At 42.1% G+C, this 17,334-nt stretch overlaps 1 protein-coding gene across 1 annotated transcript in view; it reads right to left on the bottom strand.

Annotated features, from left to right (window-relative positions):
- Positions 1–17,334, bottom strand: part of UNC5D (unc-5 netrin receptor D) — an 868,705-nt gene that overhangs the window by 543,840 nt on the left and 307,531 nt on the right. Inside the window, exon 2 of the mRNA XM_068273557.1 lies at positions 17,065–17,280. Coding sequence (XP_068129658.1) covers positions 17,065–17,280 — 216 coding nt within the window. The remainder of the gene's footprint in view (positions 1–17,064; positions 17,281–17,334) is intronic.

The raw sequence follows: 17,334 nt of genomic DNA, 5'->3' as shown, positions 1-17,334 counted from the left end.
TGTAGGCACGTGCCTACAGATGCCTGATGATGGAAAGGCAACTCACTCCAATCCCTAAGTGTTCCCCTCCTGTCTTACCTATGCAGAGTCCTGAGCCAAATTTAAATGAGAGGTTGCTCAACCGGGTCTCTACGTTCCACTGACCAGACCTCTTAATTCCGGGGCACCTCTACTTTGTACTGAGGATAGCTCTGGCTCAGTAGCATCACTAGGGGGGTGCAGTAAGTGCGGACCGCACCAGGTGTCACTAGCATAGGGGGTGACACCAAGTTTCAGGCTAAGGGAGGATGGAGTAGGTTATGAAATATATACCAGGCTAGTGTCTGATGTACTTCTCCCTCCTGCTCTACTCCCCTTGGGGCTGCTCTTTGTTGAGCTTATAACAGAGTTCATAGGCTAACAGGGCCGCCACATGGTGATCATTTTAACACCCCCTATTACAAGAAACGTTACTACCTGGTGGGGTTGGAGGTTCATGGGGTAAGAGGGGGTGACACCATGAGTTTCCGCACTGGGTGACACCAACCCTAGTGACGCCTCTGCTCTGGCTATCTAATGCTAAGGGACACTTGTAGCTACCTATGATGGGCAAGAGAAGTAAAGGAGAGAGACACCAAAGCTGGGCCAGCCAGCACACATGCGGTGTGGTTTGGTGATTGTTTGTAGGTTCGTGAAGGGCAAAGTCTAGAGTGTCAGGACATCTGTGCCTACAGGCTCCTGTGATGTAAATCCAGCCTGGCTACCATCACTGCTCTTATCCTGCTGCCCTCTCCCACAGCCACTACTGATATCCCATTTCTCTCTTCTGCCATCACTGTTCATATCCTGTTACCCTCCCTCACCCCCACTGGTGATATCCTCATATCTTGCTGCTTTCTACAACCACCAAACTATACTACGTGTTCAGTTTACAGTTATGTGTTTTATCTTTGGTGTATTAATACTGAAATACAAGAGAATAAAAAGTTGTGCTTATTAGTTAACATTTTAATAAGTTACATACTACAATGCTAGGATCAAAAGCAAATAATTTTTTAGGGACATTAGAGATTTAACTAATGAACAGAATATAGGTTACGTTCACTCATCCATAGTAATAATTAAAATAACATTTGATAAGTAATGTTATTTTACACTATGTGGTTATAGATGTGTAAGTTCGTCCAGATAGGCATGGTGTTTATTGATTGTCATTTTAATTTGGGATATGATAGGAGAATCCCATTCGACTTTTTATTCCTGCAGAATAAAAAAGTTTGATAAAGGGCTTTTTAGCCCGAAACAGCGTCTGTTACTGCTGTTACCAATAAAAGAGCTTTATTTATCTTCGGTGGTGCCGACCCATTTGTATTGATTGAGTCCATGCTGAAAACAGTGTTCTGCATTTCCTGTCAACAAAAGGTTGTAAGTGTAGATTTATCAATAAAATACACAGCAATAAAAGTAGGGAAGGAACATTTCCGCGGAATACCAATTTTCCAGTTTTCAATCAGAAATTGCTTACCGCAGCTGTAATCAAAAATTGGTGTTGGAAATTGGTATTCCATAGAAATACTGCATTAAAGCAACTTGGAAATTCAAATTCAAGCCCAACTGCAGAGCTTGAAAACATGGGACCAATCACAAGCTGTAGAATTTTTCAATGGAAATTTCGGTAAAACTCTGTAGTATTCGAGCTTTGTGATCGGTTTAAAATTTCCATGGTATTCAGATTTCTGCAGGATACTACCACATTTTCTGATGAGTCCAATAGTATCAAGTATTTCCCAATTTCAAGTATTGTGATTGGCCCAAAAAATTTTAGGCCAATCACAGAACTCAAAAATACTCAGTTAGGACCAATCAGAGAATGCAGAGGTTTACTGTGAGGCCCGGCAGAGTATCCACCTACAGTTCAGCTCTGATGCCCCAGTCTACCACCACAGTCTTCACTGTATGTGGTGCGTCCCCGCTTGAATGGGAGGTGAGGAGACAACACCTACCCGAATTTGGTTACACCTAGGACTTGTATGCGCAAGGTATCAGAGCTGAACGGAGGGTAGGCAAATACACCACCAAACCATACTAGAGATAAGCAAGGTCTAAACAGTCCAAATTGGTATGGGTTTCAGAAAGTTTCACAGTACCAGAACGCTAGGCAAAGACAGGTCCAGAAACAATCCAAAGGTCATACAGGGAGCATCAGAGGTTCACAGTACCAAAGGGTTTGGCAAGACGAAATCCAGGCAAGAGTTGGTCAAGGTGGTGATCAAAACGTAGTCCAAAACACAGGCAAGAGTCGTAAATGGCAGATCGAATCAGAGCAATAGAATCCAGCGCTTCACCAAGGCAGCTTTACACTAACAGGCAAGAGAACACTGCAGGAGCAAGGCTTAAATACTCTGAGGGAGAGGGGTGGCTACAGACTGGCTGTACAGCTTGAGCCCTGATTGGCTGCAGCATACAGCCAGAACTTTCCCCAAAATGCTGGACAGCTGAGCCCTGATTGACTGCAGCAGCCAGCTAGATTCTCCTCCTAAGTGCATAGAATGGACGCCTAGCTACACACGTCCGTTCCTGCACAATGCGGAAACGTGTACACGTGCTCCCGGCTGCAGTGATGCTGGGGATGGCACTAGCTGCGCGCCACACAGGAAGAGGAGATGCAGCAAGAAGACCTGGGCAGCAGCGATCCCGGCTGACTCTCAGAGGGAACTGAAGCTGCGCAGAACCCCTCAGGTAAGTTATTTATATTTACTTCAGAATATGGAAAAATTCTGCAGCCTGTGATCGGTCCAATACTTACGACTTTCAATCAGAGAATTCGGTAGTGGATCAAGGATGCCCGCATAATAGCGGACATCCAAAAAATATAATGGATTTCTCAAAGCAACTTTTTTTTTACAAAACTTTATTAACAAAATTAGCCCACATGGAAATTTGTATTTATGTGGAAATCTGCAAAATCGGTAATCAGAATTTCAGTGGTATTGGAAACCAGCATTCCAACCATGCATAGTACAAAGACTCAGAACCCCAATCAGTTTTTTTTCCTGTCCTTCAGCTGTGTATTGACAGCTTATTCAAAATATATTCATCTACCTACCAAGCAAATTCCAACTATTGCAGATTCGCAGCTTGCAGTGTGACTTCACAAAATGGCAAAATAATTGTAACAATTTAATTAGCATTTTCACTTTGCCTGTCCTTTAGAGCATGCTCAGAAGCTGCTAGCCCCCATATGACAATCTACAAACAATTTTTTTGTTTGTCTTTTTCTTTTTGCCTTTTCACTATTTATGCAAAATTAAAAAAAACTTTTGAACATACTTTCACATAACGTTCGGAATTACTATGGTATTCAGTGAATCCTGAATTATGACTTTCATCTTGAAATTGCAAAATTCCAAAGTAAAATTCAGAATTTCATAAAATCTGTGTGTTCATCCCTTAACTCATGACAGCATAGTTTACTCTATATTTTCTGCTACACGCGCACGCACGCACGCACGCACGCACGCACGCACGCACGCACACACACACACACACACACACACACACACACACACACACACACTCACTCTCTCTCTAATGGAGTAAATAATGGAGAGATTATCATAGCAAATAGTAATTCTAAACTACCCTTCATTAAATGATGATTGTCAAACTCTGACCTATAGGCAGAGGTTAGAAAGAAAAATTAATTTATAACCCTGACAAATGTCAGAAAATCCCCCTTTTTGTCCAGCCCCTTACCCAATGCTAAGTGCTCCATGCATACTAAGTGTCACTGTTGTTTCCCTCCATAAAATTATCCACTCAAAATGAACACATTTAACCTATGTGTCTCGCCCCAGCAATTTAAAAATCCATTTACAGCTTGAGTGCCTGAATACATCGGGAAATGGACATTTGTCTGCATACAAGTGTGCAGAACTGAGAAATGCCATGTTGGTTGTGAAGTTAAAGCTTACTTGTAAAACTGAAATGTAAAGTCAGCAATCTGACAAGATAATAGTTGTAGTTCGGCCTATCTGGACGAACTTACACGTTCAGATAGGCTCTGCTGCTGCCTCCGCATGGTGCACGCGATCGGGCATGCTCCTGCCACCCGCCACTAGCCCCCTGATCAGTGAATGGGAATATAATTCCCATTCACCGATCTAACTTCCCCACAGAAAAACCAACACTTTCTATTGAGAGAGCGCGGTATTTCTGCCCCCAGGAAACTTCTCCGTCTTCTTTTAGTTCCTGGATGCAAGATCGTTCGCATCTAGGACTTTTTTGACTGTGGCCATCTTATGGCCAAATAGTAAACTGCACCCACATACATTTTTCAATAAACAATTATTTTATTTTACATTTAAAATTAGCTGTTTCCCTCCCACACCAAAAATTAGCCATATACATTGTTTATTAAGAAAAAAAAACAATAATTATTAACAATAAAAAACAAAAAACAAAAACAACATAAATAGTTACCCAAGGGTCTGAACTTTTAAAATATGCATGTCAAGAGAGTATGTTATTATATTATTTTAAATTATAAGCTTATAAGTAGTGATGGACGCAAATTGAAAAAATGCACCTTTATTTCTAAATAAAATATGGGCGCCATAAATTGTGATAGGGACTTCATTTAAACGGTGTAATAACCGGGACAGATGGGCAAATAAAATACATGAGTTTTAATTACAGTAGCGTATATTAATTTCAAACTATAATGGGCAAAAACTGAGAAATAATTAATTTTTCTCATTTCTTTCTTAATCTTCCTGTTAAAATGGATTTAGAAAAAAATAATTCTTAGCAAAATGTACTACCCAAAGAAAGCCTAATTAGTGGCGGAAAAAAACAAGACAGATCAATTAATTGTGATAAGTAGCAATAAAGTTATTGGCGAATGAATGGGAGGTGAACGTTGCTCGGATGCATATGATTTTCGACTCTGTAGGCTGAAGTGGTTAAAGCAGTGGATTGAAACCGTCAAAACTGCATTGAGCATGCATTTCAGCATCAGAAATACTAGTTTTGTATCTGTATATTGCTGTATACAGGTAAGAAACCCCAACCACCCAGTGATGCTTAGCAGGGGTGCTCAGATACCACTTTTAAAAATCTGAATTGATCCGTATCCAGATACCCAGATATCCGGATCGTATATCCGTTCATGCGGATATCCGAACGCATTATCCAGGCTATCCGGGCGGATTTGGATATCCGGATGGAAAAAACGGAAGTGCCCTTTAAATTGCTTTAAAAACGTTTTTAAGCATAAATAAGGCATGTAGTATCATTATTTTTAAAAGGGGAACACTAATTGATGATGTGGGAACTTAAAATTACCCCCCCCCCCCCAAAAAAAAATGGCTGTCAATTAACATTAGGCCTAGGTTCCAAACAGCGGTCGTGCAGCCCACATTGTGTCCAAAGTCCAACCGCACAACTGGGACATGACAGCTTTTAGCCAAGACACCTCCAAAAAATTATGCAGCAATTGTGTTTTGGGTTAAATATAGGTGGTATCAGTGGCCTGTGGCACCCTGGCCTGGCGGTGGGAGCTGCACAGGCAGCAGGAGCAGGGCAATGCAGCAGCAGCAGGTGTAACATGTGCCAGGAGCATGCGGGTCATGGCACGTGGCAATTGGCACTTAGCACGTGTCACTTGCCAAGTGTCACGTGGCACTTGCCAATTGTCACGTGGCACTTGCCAATTGTCACATGGCACTTGCCAATTGTCATGTGGCACTTGCCACGTGTCATGTGGTACTTGCCAATTGTCATGTGGCACTTGCCATGTGTTACGTGGCACTTGCCACGTGTTGCGTGGCACTTGCCAAGTGGCATGTGGCACTTGCCAAGTGTCACGTGGCACTTGCCAAGTGTCACGTGGCACTTGCCACGTGTCACGTGGTACTTGCCAATTGTCACTAGGCACTTGCCACGTGGCACTTGGCAAGTGGCACGTGCCACGTAGCAAGTGCCACGTGCCACATGGCAAGTGCCACGTTTCAGCGGATATCCGGGTTATGCAGCCAAATATCCGCAGATAGCTATCCGGATTTCTATAGCAATCTGGAATCTGATCCGGATAGTGTAAAAATGTTCGGATATCCGGGTTACCCGTATATACGGAACCCAGATGATCACCCCTGATGCTTAAACTAGAGTATGATGTCATGCAACTTCCTGCCCTAGAGCACTTTGGAAGATCAACTGATGTTCCTGTATACTACACAGATGGGAAGGAGGATTAAAAGACAAAGACAAACACTTATATCGCGCTTTTCTCCTGGCGGACTAAAAACACCAGAGCTGCAGCCACTAGGATGCACTCTATAGGCAGTAGCAGTGTTAGGGAGACTTGCCTAAGGTCTCCTACTGAATAGAAGCTGGCTTACTGAACAGGCAAGATACAAGACCATCCCATAGGGATTCACCTTGGCACAAGTAAAGAAGCCAGTATCTCTGATATTTTCAAGGATGTAAATCAACTTAAAATAGTGGCCACCTAATTCCATTGGTCTAAAGTTTCTTAAACGTCTGATTTATTCATGTTTCATAAATGTCTCAAGCCAATTGACTTCTACGGAATTCTGAAATGAAGCCACCTTTACTCCCAGTCCCTACTGTGGTAATTTTTTATGGCCAGAGGCTTAGGGAAACATTATTTTATGTCAATCACTCCCTAACAGACCTTCCTTTTTTCTACTGATTTCTTATGTAGCTCTACTTTGAAAAATCCTAATTTTATTTCAAAACTCATAACATTTAAAACTTTTATAAATACACCAAATGTGTCTAAACCAGTGTAAAGATGTGGACAGCCTGATCCATACACCTGCATCACACGCTACAATTCCTTGAACAGGACACATCACCACCATTTTAGATGGTTCTTGACAGACTAACAAGGAAAGGAATTCCAGTTAACCAGTCAAAAAAAAAAAAAAACATTTGCAGTTGGTTTAATATACAGTTGCTAGAGACTTGATTGTCTGTAAGCCTAAAAGATAGCCCAATGATATCTTCTTTGTCGCCACAATAAAGTTTGGTAGTACAGACATAGATTAGCTGTGTGGTTTATTTATGAAGTTCACTTCCCCTTTTTTCTCCCAGATAACAGTCTGTTTCACATGCCTTTTTTTCTTCTTTAGCATGGCTGACATCAATAAAATGTTCTCCTTACACCAAGCCAAATAGGGATTCTGTGATCTTTGGAACAGATGACGCTTGTTCATCCTTCATCATTTAGAAATCCACCATGGCTTATCACCAAACAACATTGAGGGGCAGCTGTATACATACTAGATTCAAACCAAGACAAGACAGTCCAAAATGATCATCATCTTGGCCAAGGAGTTTCTAGTGTGTGCATGAGGCTTGACATGTCTCACTGATCAATAGCAATGGAATAATATAGCAATTTTCATTGCACTATAATTTTCCTAAAAATATCAATTTTTTTCACAAATGCCCTCCTCCTGATATAGTTCACTCTCTCCCAGGCTCCAGATTGCCCCACCCAGTCAGCCAATGAGCAGCCACTGCAGCCCTGGAGCCGGTCATACTCCACATGCGTAGAACAAAGCTAACACGGATGCAATGACCCAGGTGGATGTAGAGTGTAATGAATAGCGGAGATGCCGCCGCATGGGAGAGCGGCATGGCGGCTATCTCCGCGTCCCAGCAGCAGCGTGATGCTGCCTTGCCTGGTCCTTCTAGTGCACACAGATGGAGACTACGTGCGTGCGCACCAGGCGACAGGACTTTTCTGCTGCTAGAAGAGGAGTCAGCTGATCATGCCGATCAGCTGACTCCAGCTATGCTCCGGATTGGCTGAGTGACTGGGGCGGCGCTGTGGAGCGCTTTTAGTATATATAGGACTCGCTTATCACTTGCAAGTTGTCTGCTGTTGCAAACATATACGTGTGAGCGCTCAGACCTGAGTCAGATCCCACAGTGTGTTAGAACCAGCCGGAGCTGGGAATTCACACTGAGTCAGATTCCATTGATAGCTTTAAAGTACTATTTCTTGCTACTGTTTATGTGTTAGACTAGTTCCCAGGTGTTGAGACCAAGGACCTCACACCTAAGACTAGGAGACTGCTATATTGTTACTACCATCTGTTAGACTAGTTCCCAGGTGATGAGACCAAGGACCTCATACCTAAGACTAAGATATTGCTATAATGTTACTATCATCTGTTAGACAAAGATCCCAGGTGTTGAGACCAAGGACCTCACACCTAAGACTAGGATTGAAAGAGATTTCTGTTACCTGTTATGACCTTTGGCTTTCCTGACTACTCTCCTGTTCTCTGATTCGGTACTTTCGCCCATCTGATTACCTGTTGCCAACATTGCCTGTACTTGGATACCGAATCAGTCTTCCGCTTCTGTACTTTGTCTGTCCATGTGTTGCCGACCTGGCTTGTCTGACCTTTCTGGCTGTCACCTAGCCCCTGGGTGATCAGCCTTACTGTATACCTGTGACGCCTGCTCTTCAGGTGGTTATTAGCTGCTATATCTGGCCTATGGTCACCAGCTCCACTGGAGACCACCGTGCAGCACAGTCAGTGGGTCTCTACTATCCAAGGTCCACTGGCTGCAGTACAGTCTGATTCCCTGCCTCTCAGGGAATCCTTGGCTGCAGTACAGTCTGATTCCCTGCTCCTCAGGGAATCCCTAGCTGCAGACCAATCATCATCACTATTACTCCAGACAGTGATTCCTGCTCCTCAGGTATCCACTGGCTGCAGTACAGCCTGGTTCCCTGCCCCTCAAGGTATCCTTGGCTGCAGTAGTGTCTGTATCTCCCGCCTCATGGGAGATAACTTCTCTGATTACTTTTGCACCAAACACTATATCACATTGGGTGTCCTGTGTCTAGCTATACTAGCATTATTGGTGATTCTGCAGATACTGCAGATCACCAATAATCAGAAAAAAACCTGTGTTGCTGACACCAATCGTTACATACAGATATGGATTTTATTGTATAGGATATTTATGGGCATAATATGTTTTTTTTTTCAAATGCATTGAAGTCAATGAAGACGAGAACATGCTTTTTTAACCACTTCCCCGCCTGGGTACAGTATATCTACGCTCCTTTGGACTTGAGTTCCCTGCCAGGAGCGTAGATATACGCACCCCCGCCGCTGCCGCCGCTGTCCGCTCTCCCGCTCGCACGTGCACGCACTCCCGCAATCGTGCACGCCGCCGCCCACTCGCCCGGAGATCAATGAACGGGAAAAACTATTCCCGTTTATTGATCTCTGCCCCCACAATGATCGGCATTGCTTCTATGAGAAGCAGCGCGATCATTGTGAGAAAAACTCAGTTTCCCAGCCTCCCTAAACTTCCTGCAAGCGTCCTTCCGATGCTTGTAGGACTCCTGCAAAAAAAAATAATGTGGCCATCTTGTGGCCAAAAACTAATACTACACCCAAAACATTTTTCACATACAAATACATGATTTTCAAATATAAAATTAACTCATTAACTCCCACACTCCCCAATTGTTACCAATTTTTTTGGGGGGGTAATATTAAAATAAATAAAAAAAATTTACAATAAAAAAACTTAAATAGTTACCTTAGGGACTGAAATCTTTAAATATTTATATAAAGAGGGTATAAGACTGTTACTTTATAAATTATGGGATTGTAATTAGGGATGGACACAAAACTGAAAAAAATGCACCTTTATTTGCAAATAAAATATCGGCGCCAAACATTGTGATAGGGACATAATTTAAACGGTGTAATAACCGGGACAAATGGGCATATAAGTTACATGGATTTTAATTATAGTAGCATGCATTATTTAAAAACTATAATGGCGGAAAACTGAAAAATAATTATTTTTTTTTCAAAATGTTTTCTATTTTCCCATTAAAACACATTTAGAATAAAATAATTCTTGGCATAGTGTCCCACCTAAAGAAAGCCTAATTGGTGGTGAAAAAAACAAGATATAGTTCATTTTATTGTGATAAGTAATGATAAAGTTATAGGCGAATGAATGTAAGGAGCACTGAAAGGTGAAAATTGCTCTGGTGCTCAAGGGGTTAAACCCCTCAGTTGTGAAGTGGTTAAGAAAGTTGTTATCTTCAGGAAAATGTGTATTTGCCAAAAATTCCATTAAATTTTCGTAAAAAAAGAGTCAGGCAGAAGTGCAAATTTTGATGCAAAACCATGAAAGCCAAAAGATTATCAGAACAACCAGGAAAATGGAGGTTTCAATAGTAGTAATAGTTTTAAGGTAATACACATGTTAATTGAAAAGACTTCTCTGGCTTTTAATTCATTTCAAAAGTAAATATTGGAAAATATCAAACATTCACTTTTTTATAAGCAGACCTATAAGATATTCTAAGAAGGAGCCTGCATAAAATGGGGTTAAAACTAGACTTCATGTTTCATCATGCTGTTTCTTTTTTTTTGTACTCAAACTGCATTTCTTCATTTGGCACACGATCGCAATGGCAGTTTTCAGCTCTAAACACATGTAAATGGCTTTCAACAAAGTTCAGAAGGTAAGCTTATTTGTCAGGAAAATGAAATCAGAAACAACACGCTTGGGGAGCAGAGAGGGAAGGTCTCAAGGGTAACATTACAAAGCACTAAATTATACAAAGAAAATTGACTGCATGCAATATGCACTACTTACAGCAGACATGATTGAGGCAAATACATGCAAAACTGCACCCTTTGTGCTGTGGAAAATAATGATTCCAACCCATCTATGAAATAATGATCCACAGTAGTCTGAGTGTTTGTGCCCTTGAGAACGCTCATTAAAAAACTGGCTGTACCAAACGGTGTGTATGTGTGTTGGGGGTGGGGGTGTTGTGTTGCTCAATGAATATTTATCTAAATTTATATACATTTAGCTACTGTATTTTTTGGACTATAAGACTCACTTTTTCTAGCCCAAAAGTGGGGGGGAAAGTCACTGTGTCTTATAGTCCAAATGCAGGGAGTTCCTGACTTGTGAACCTCCATCCCGCTGCAAAGTCAGGGACCCCCTGTACTGTGCCCATGCAGAGGAGGACACAGGGGGACAAGCGGAGGACACTGGGGGACACAAAGGGGCATAGAGGAGGACACAGGGGGACAGAGGCAGACACATGGGGGACACAGGAGGACACAAGGGAGACAGAGGAGGACACAGGGAGACACAAGAGGGGCCTAATGTACAAAGGGGGCATAATCCACCAGATGCCCCCTCACCATGGATGCACCATGTTTAGTATATAATTTTTTCCCCTGGTTTTTGCCCTCTAAACCTAGGTGTGTCTTATGGTCAGGAGTGTCTTATAGTCCCTGTTTGTGTAATAAGGTGTCTAATATAACAGATGCAGTATTCAAGAAAGGTATTCTATATGGATGACCTCTCCTATCATGAAAAACTCATTTGAACCTGGAAAAAAAAAGTTGTACTAGCCATTGAAAACCACTAGTCAAGATTTATTAGCTGCTAGCTGGTTCACATCCTGCACATCCTGGTTCCTGCACCATCACACACTCTCCCGCATATAGGCTGCATACTTCACAGATGGGATGTACTCTGTGCCTTCCCCCTTTTGGTCTGCACAGTGGGGATGATGCAATCCAAGCATCCAGCAGCCACACCCACAGCAACCTTTGTTCCCATCTACTCCTATGTGATCAAAAGTTTAAGACATAGCTGCAGAAGCCTTATGTCACACAAAAGAAAGTAACTGAGTGAGCACTCTGATTGATGAGCTACTAGATGCCATTTTCAGATCTGTGCCTGGAGATGGGCAATACATCTATTCATTTTTTATCACTTTGTAAAGTTATTGTTGCTAGTTTGTACTACACATGACTTACTAGTGTCCCTGTCAGACCGCCTAGAGCTGTGTACCTGTATTAAATGACAATGTAAACTCCTCTGTTATACAGTGTTATGCACATGACATTCCTCCTAATGTGTTACTTTACCTAGAGAATACAAAATACATTTGACATTTTTTTTTCAGTTTATTGTTGTCATTATTTTTTAATGTGGCAGAACGCTGAAGGGAAAGCGAGGATTTTGTAGACATAACCCTTTGTATATTTTCTTATCTATAATCTGGGAAGAAGGGGGAATAAAAGATCAAGATGAAAAGACTTGATATAGTTTGTGAATATTCTTTGATGATGTTAGTCACACAATTGCTAAGCAACTCCACGATAGCAAGAGCATGTTAAAATGGAATTGTGAGGAATTATACTGAGCAAGAAAAAAAAAGTCATGTAGAAAAGAGTATGACACTGACTGATATTAGGAGGGATCGGTGATCAGTAGACTCTATTCATTAGGATTATTTGTCATGCATTGACCATTAATTTAGGAAGGAGACACACACGTTTTTAAGTCTAGAAATCTATTCATTATAAGCTTTATACAAATGAAGAAGTGGTATGAAAAAGATTTGACCATTTTGACCTTCATGAAGGTCAGTCTGTGTCCTCAATTTGTCCTTGGTTTTCCAACTTCATTTACACAACCGCCCCACCATAAGCTACATGAAAAAGGTCAGTTCCTGAGAAATGGTGACAATAATGAGTTTGAAAAAGCATTCTTAGCACTTGTGACCTTGGACAAGTTGCTTTTTGTAACTATTTCATACAAGCAGACAAAGAAAATCCCAAGCCCGAGATATGCAGTCATTTTATCTACACTGCTCAAAAAAAAAAAAAAATTGTATGAATACTTTGAAAACACATCAGATCTCAATGGGAAAAAAAATGCTGCTGGACATCTATACTGATATCTATTGAAATGAAAATCAACCTATATAGGGTTAAATTCAAAAACACCTTGAAAATTAAAGTAAAAAAAATGATATGGCAGGGTATTCCATTTTGTTAAAATGTCATTGAAGCAAATCAAAATCATACTCAGTAGTTTGTATGGTCCCCACAAGCTTGTGTGCATCCCTGACATCTTAATGAAACATAAGATGGTTTCCTGGAAAATTTCCTCCCAGATATGGACCAGGGCATCACTGAGCTCCTGGACAGTCTGAGGTACAACCTGGTGTCATTAGAAAGGCTAAGACAATATATTTTTTTAGATTTAGGTTAGGCAAGCATGAGGGTCAGTTAATGGTACCAATTCTTTCTCCAAACCTTTGTGCCTCCTTCTGTCCCCTTTTGTGCCTCCCTCTGTCCTCCTGTGCCATCCTCTGTCCGCCTGTGCCTCCCTCTGTTCTCCTGTGCCTCCCTCTGTCCCCCTGTTCCTCATTTTGCCCGCCTGTTCCTCCTTCAGCCCCGTTGACCTCCTTCTGTCCCATTGTGCCTCCTTATGTCCCCTTGTGCCACTATTTGTTCCAATCCCCTTCCTGTACTCCCCCAGCCGAGTGTGTAAATGCAGAGTATAGTGCAGCAGAAGCTGTGCTCTAACCTCCCCTCTGGAGTCCTGTGCTGTGCCTGTGCGATCATCCTGTCTGTCTCCTGCTCTGTCTAGTCCTGCCACCTCACTCTCCCCATGTTGTGTATAATCCCACTACATGCAGTAGGAGATGCCAGGCATGAGACTGAGCGGTGAGCAGAAAGGTGGAACCACAGCACTGGATTCCAGCGGAGAGGTGAGAGCACAGCTTCTGCTGCGCTATACCCTGCATTCACACACTAAGCTGGGGAGTGCAAGAAGGCTGTGTGCAATGGAATGTGAGCAGTGAGTCATTTGTATCTTGGGGAATCCCTGTATTAAGCATCCACCTTATATGCCACATGGTTCATTCTGACAAGCAGTTAGACTTAGCAACAGTGTATTCAGTGTAGGCTTTTAAAAACAAATAAGACACCAAGAATCCCACACAAGGACTAGTCCAAAACCCTTTGGTTCTGTCAAATTTTAACTGCTTACTTTTTCACTCTAGTGGTCCTTTAAAACTTTATTTATCAATCCTGCTTACTTCTTGAAAAGATTTAAAGTGATTGAGAACAGTTTGTTGGTGCTTGGCATGCCATTGTCACAACTCTTAAGCTCCATCCCTATGTCTATGTGCACATTTACAAAAAAAAAATGGCCCGAACATAATATGACAGGTGCTCACTTTGTGTCGTGGAAGGAAACTTTCCTGCCTCGTTAATCACTGCTGTCAAATGGATGTTCTCTTGTCAATCCTACAGACGACTGAACAATGCTCGGACGTCAGATTTTGTTTAATTTAATTTATTTTCAGGCAGCTAGGTGACACATTGCTGGTTACTCATACGCCAGAGACTGTTAACAAAGACTGAGTAGTACACAGCATGGTGTAGCCTGGGTTGCCGCATGCTCTTGTTCACGCCTCAGGTTCTCTGATTTAACAATGTAAGTTGTAGAACTTGTACATTCTATTTCTGTTGCCCAAATTGAAAATGTATCATCATTAATCTTTTCGTGTGTCTTGGAAATATACTTAGGCAACACATTTTCATACGTCTTGTCACCAGACAAAAATGTTTTTACAGGACACACATTTCTACCCTTCTAGGAATTCAGTTTAATTTTCTGTAAAAAATTGTCATGTTTTAACTTAAAAAAATGCTGATACTTAGACAGTAGTCAGTAGTAGTGAAGGCAGTTTCATTCTTCTTTACACCTACAGCAGTTGACAATCCACAATTTTTCACTGGATTTGCAACCATCATAAACTACTTGAAATAATTGCACTTTATAGTTTAATTTTATGAAAATCGTTCATTTCCTGCATCTCGGGTGCAGGTGCTCAACAGCCATTCGATACTCGTGTATCGTTTTTATAAATGGATGTATAAAACACTGCAAAATCAGTGCCAGTTACTCTCCTGGGTCAACAGGTTTGTTGTGAAATATGGTAATTTGGATGTTATCTAGAGCTTCTATTCTTAACAATTAAATGCTGGCTGTGAAAATAGCATCCATCTGAAAATGGCGCCTGCGAATAATGGCGCACGGTGTTGCCGCTAATCCGTTTGCCGCTTATCGCTATTTAACGTTAAAGCCTTATTGTTATTTAACGTTAAAGCCTTATTGTTATTTACCGTTAACACACAGAACCCTCTCTGTACCTATCCCTAACCCCTAAACCCCCCTGGTGGTGCCTAACCCTAACCACCCCCTGGTGGTGCCTAACCCTAACCACCCCCTGGTGGTGCCTAACCCTAAGACCCCCCCTGGTGGTGCCTAACCCTAAGACCCCCCTGGTGGTGCCTAACCCTAAGACCCCCCTGGTGGTGCCTAACCTTAAGACCCCCCTGGTGGTGCCTAACCCTAAGACCCCCCTGGTTGGTGCCTAACCCTAAGACCCCCCTGGTGGTGCCTAACCCTAAGACCCCCCTGGTGGTGCCTAACCCTAAGACCCCCCTGGTGGTGCCTAACCTTAAGACCCCCCCAGTGGTGCCTAACCCTAACCTTGACAGTGTTACATTAAAGCCATTCCCCGTTTTGCAGTTAAATAATGTCTGCAGTTTGGCTTATGTAGGGCGCTATTGATAAATAACGTTAGTGTGTGCCACTATTGATAAATAACGTTAGTGTGTGCCGTTTTCTTCTTTTTTCCCTGTGCGCCATTATTATGCAGTACTAACGATAAATAGCGATAAGCGTATCTTTTTAATGCAGCGCCATTTTTATGCATAGGCGCTGTGCGCCATTATTCACTGATCCCGTGAAAATATGTTTTGTTTTTGCCTTTTTTACTTGGTATTACATACTTTAATTGGTTAATTATGGTGGTATTCATGTTGCCTGAAAAGTTGGTTTATCAAAACATTAGTAAGAAAAATATACATCGCATGAAATCGGAAATTCTGATTTCCATGAAATTCAGCGGAAATCAAAAGACACTTATCATAAAGTGGAAATGTTTCAGGAAATCGGCATCCCATCCCTGTTCAACAATGTTTTACAGAGCACATAGTAATTTCATTAACACTGCATTAATCCTTACCATATCCCTACCATAGTCTTGTACACACGTTTGATATTTGAAACATCCGATGAACAACTGTTTCAGATGACAATTGTTATAAAAAATTTTTTAGCTAAATAACAAGAAGATATCTGATGTCAAGTATTCTGTCCATTACAACTGGTGGATTAATTCAGATGACTATCGGGCAGATATCATCCAGTCGGCAGGTGTGTAGTCATTCAAACAACATTGTTCCACTGCATGCGCACATGTTGTGTGAAATGATTTACTATTTAGAGGGGAGCTTCATCCAGCATTTTGCTGGGAAGGTCTACTTAGACTTCTGTTAAGTTCATATACATTTGGCTCCACCCATGATCACACCCACATTCTGATGTGTGGCCACACCCATTTTCCAGCTGGAGTGCCCAAAAGTGCCCCAGATTTCTGAGGATCCTAGCAACGTCCCTGCTTGTTGGTACCTTTTTCTGGGTAATGTCATTTGAGCGGCACTGCTCACTTGTGTGCTCCAACTTTTATCTAGCATGTGTACAGACCTATAAGGTAGTCATAAATTAGGTGACTTGACGAACGATCAACCATCTGATTCCATTATTATAATCGAATTTGATAAAAGTCTTTGCCGCCAAGTGTATGTCCTACCTACAATGCTACCAATTTTGGGACATTATTGATCGCGCATGCTGCAAAATGTTGGGCCAACTTGCTTGATTGTGTGTGTAGCAGGAAGGGTGTGCAATTTCACAATGATCGACGAATGTGGCAAAACTCCCGATGCTGTCCCCCCAGTGCCCAGTGCAAGATACATTACCTGTCTACGGCTTCCACTTGTCCATGAGCTGCTCCGGGCGCACTCCGCTGTCCATACACGTGCGCCCCACGTGGTTTTTCTAGTAAGAGCATGTGCGTGACGTCACACACATGTGCCCTTACTAGGAAACCTTGTGGGGCATGCGTGTATGCAGAGGAGGAACCGGGAAGCAGTGGGGGACAAGCGGAGACAACGGACAGGTAATGTATACCTTGCACAGGGCACCGGGGTACATTTATCATTAGGGGACAGCGTTGGGGCAGCGAGTTGGACTCATACTTTTTTTAAGTGTTAGTTTGGTATAATCTACTACACCAAAGAAAACTTATATCATAGATACAGTCCTTACCTGTGCTTTCGTCTAGACTCTCTTCAAACCAGTGGTCGTTTTGGTGCACCCATTCTCCGTTACACTTAAAAAAGATCTGTATTGCCGGCAAAGCCCGGCAGCGGAGGATGATGGGATTGCTTTTGATGATGTAGGCATCTTCAGGCTCCATCTGAAAGTGGGGAAGGGTACCTGGGGCAGAAGGCAGTGATTCTGGCAAAGATTCTCCATTGTTTCCTGAAAAGAGAGAAAAAAATGTTTAAGACTTTGAAACATGATTTTTTTTATATA

The sequence above is a fragment of the Hyperolius riggenbachi genome, chromosome 3 (assembly GCF_040937935.1).
Source record: "Hyperolius riggenbachi isolate aHypRig1 chromosome 3, aHypRig1.pri, whole genome shotgun sequence".
In the NCBI taxonomy this organism is placed as follows: Eukaryota; Metazoa; Chordata; class Amphibia; order Anura; family Hyperoliidae; genus Hyperolius; species Hyperolius riggenbachi.
Note: the sequence above shows the minus strand (reverse complement) of the source record. Positions and strands in the feature narration are given on the sequence as shown.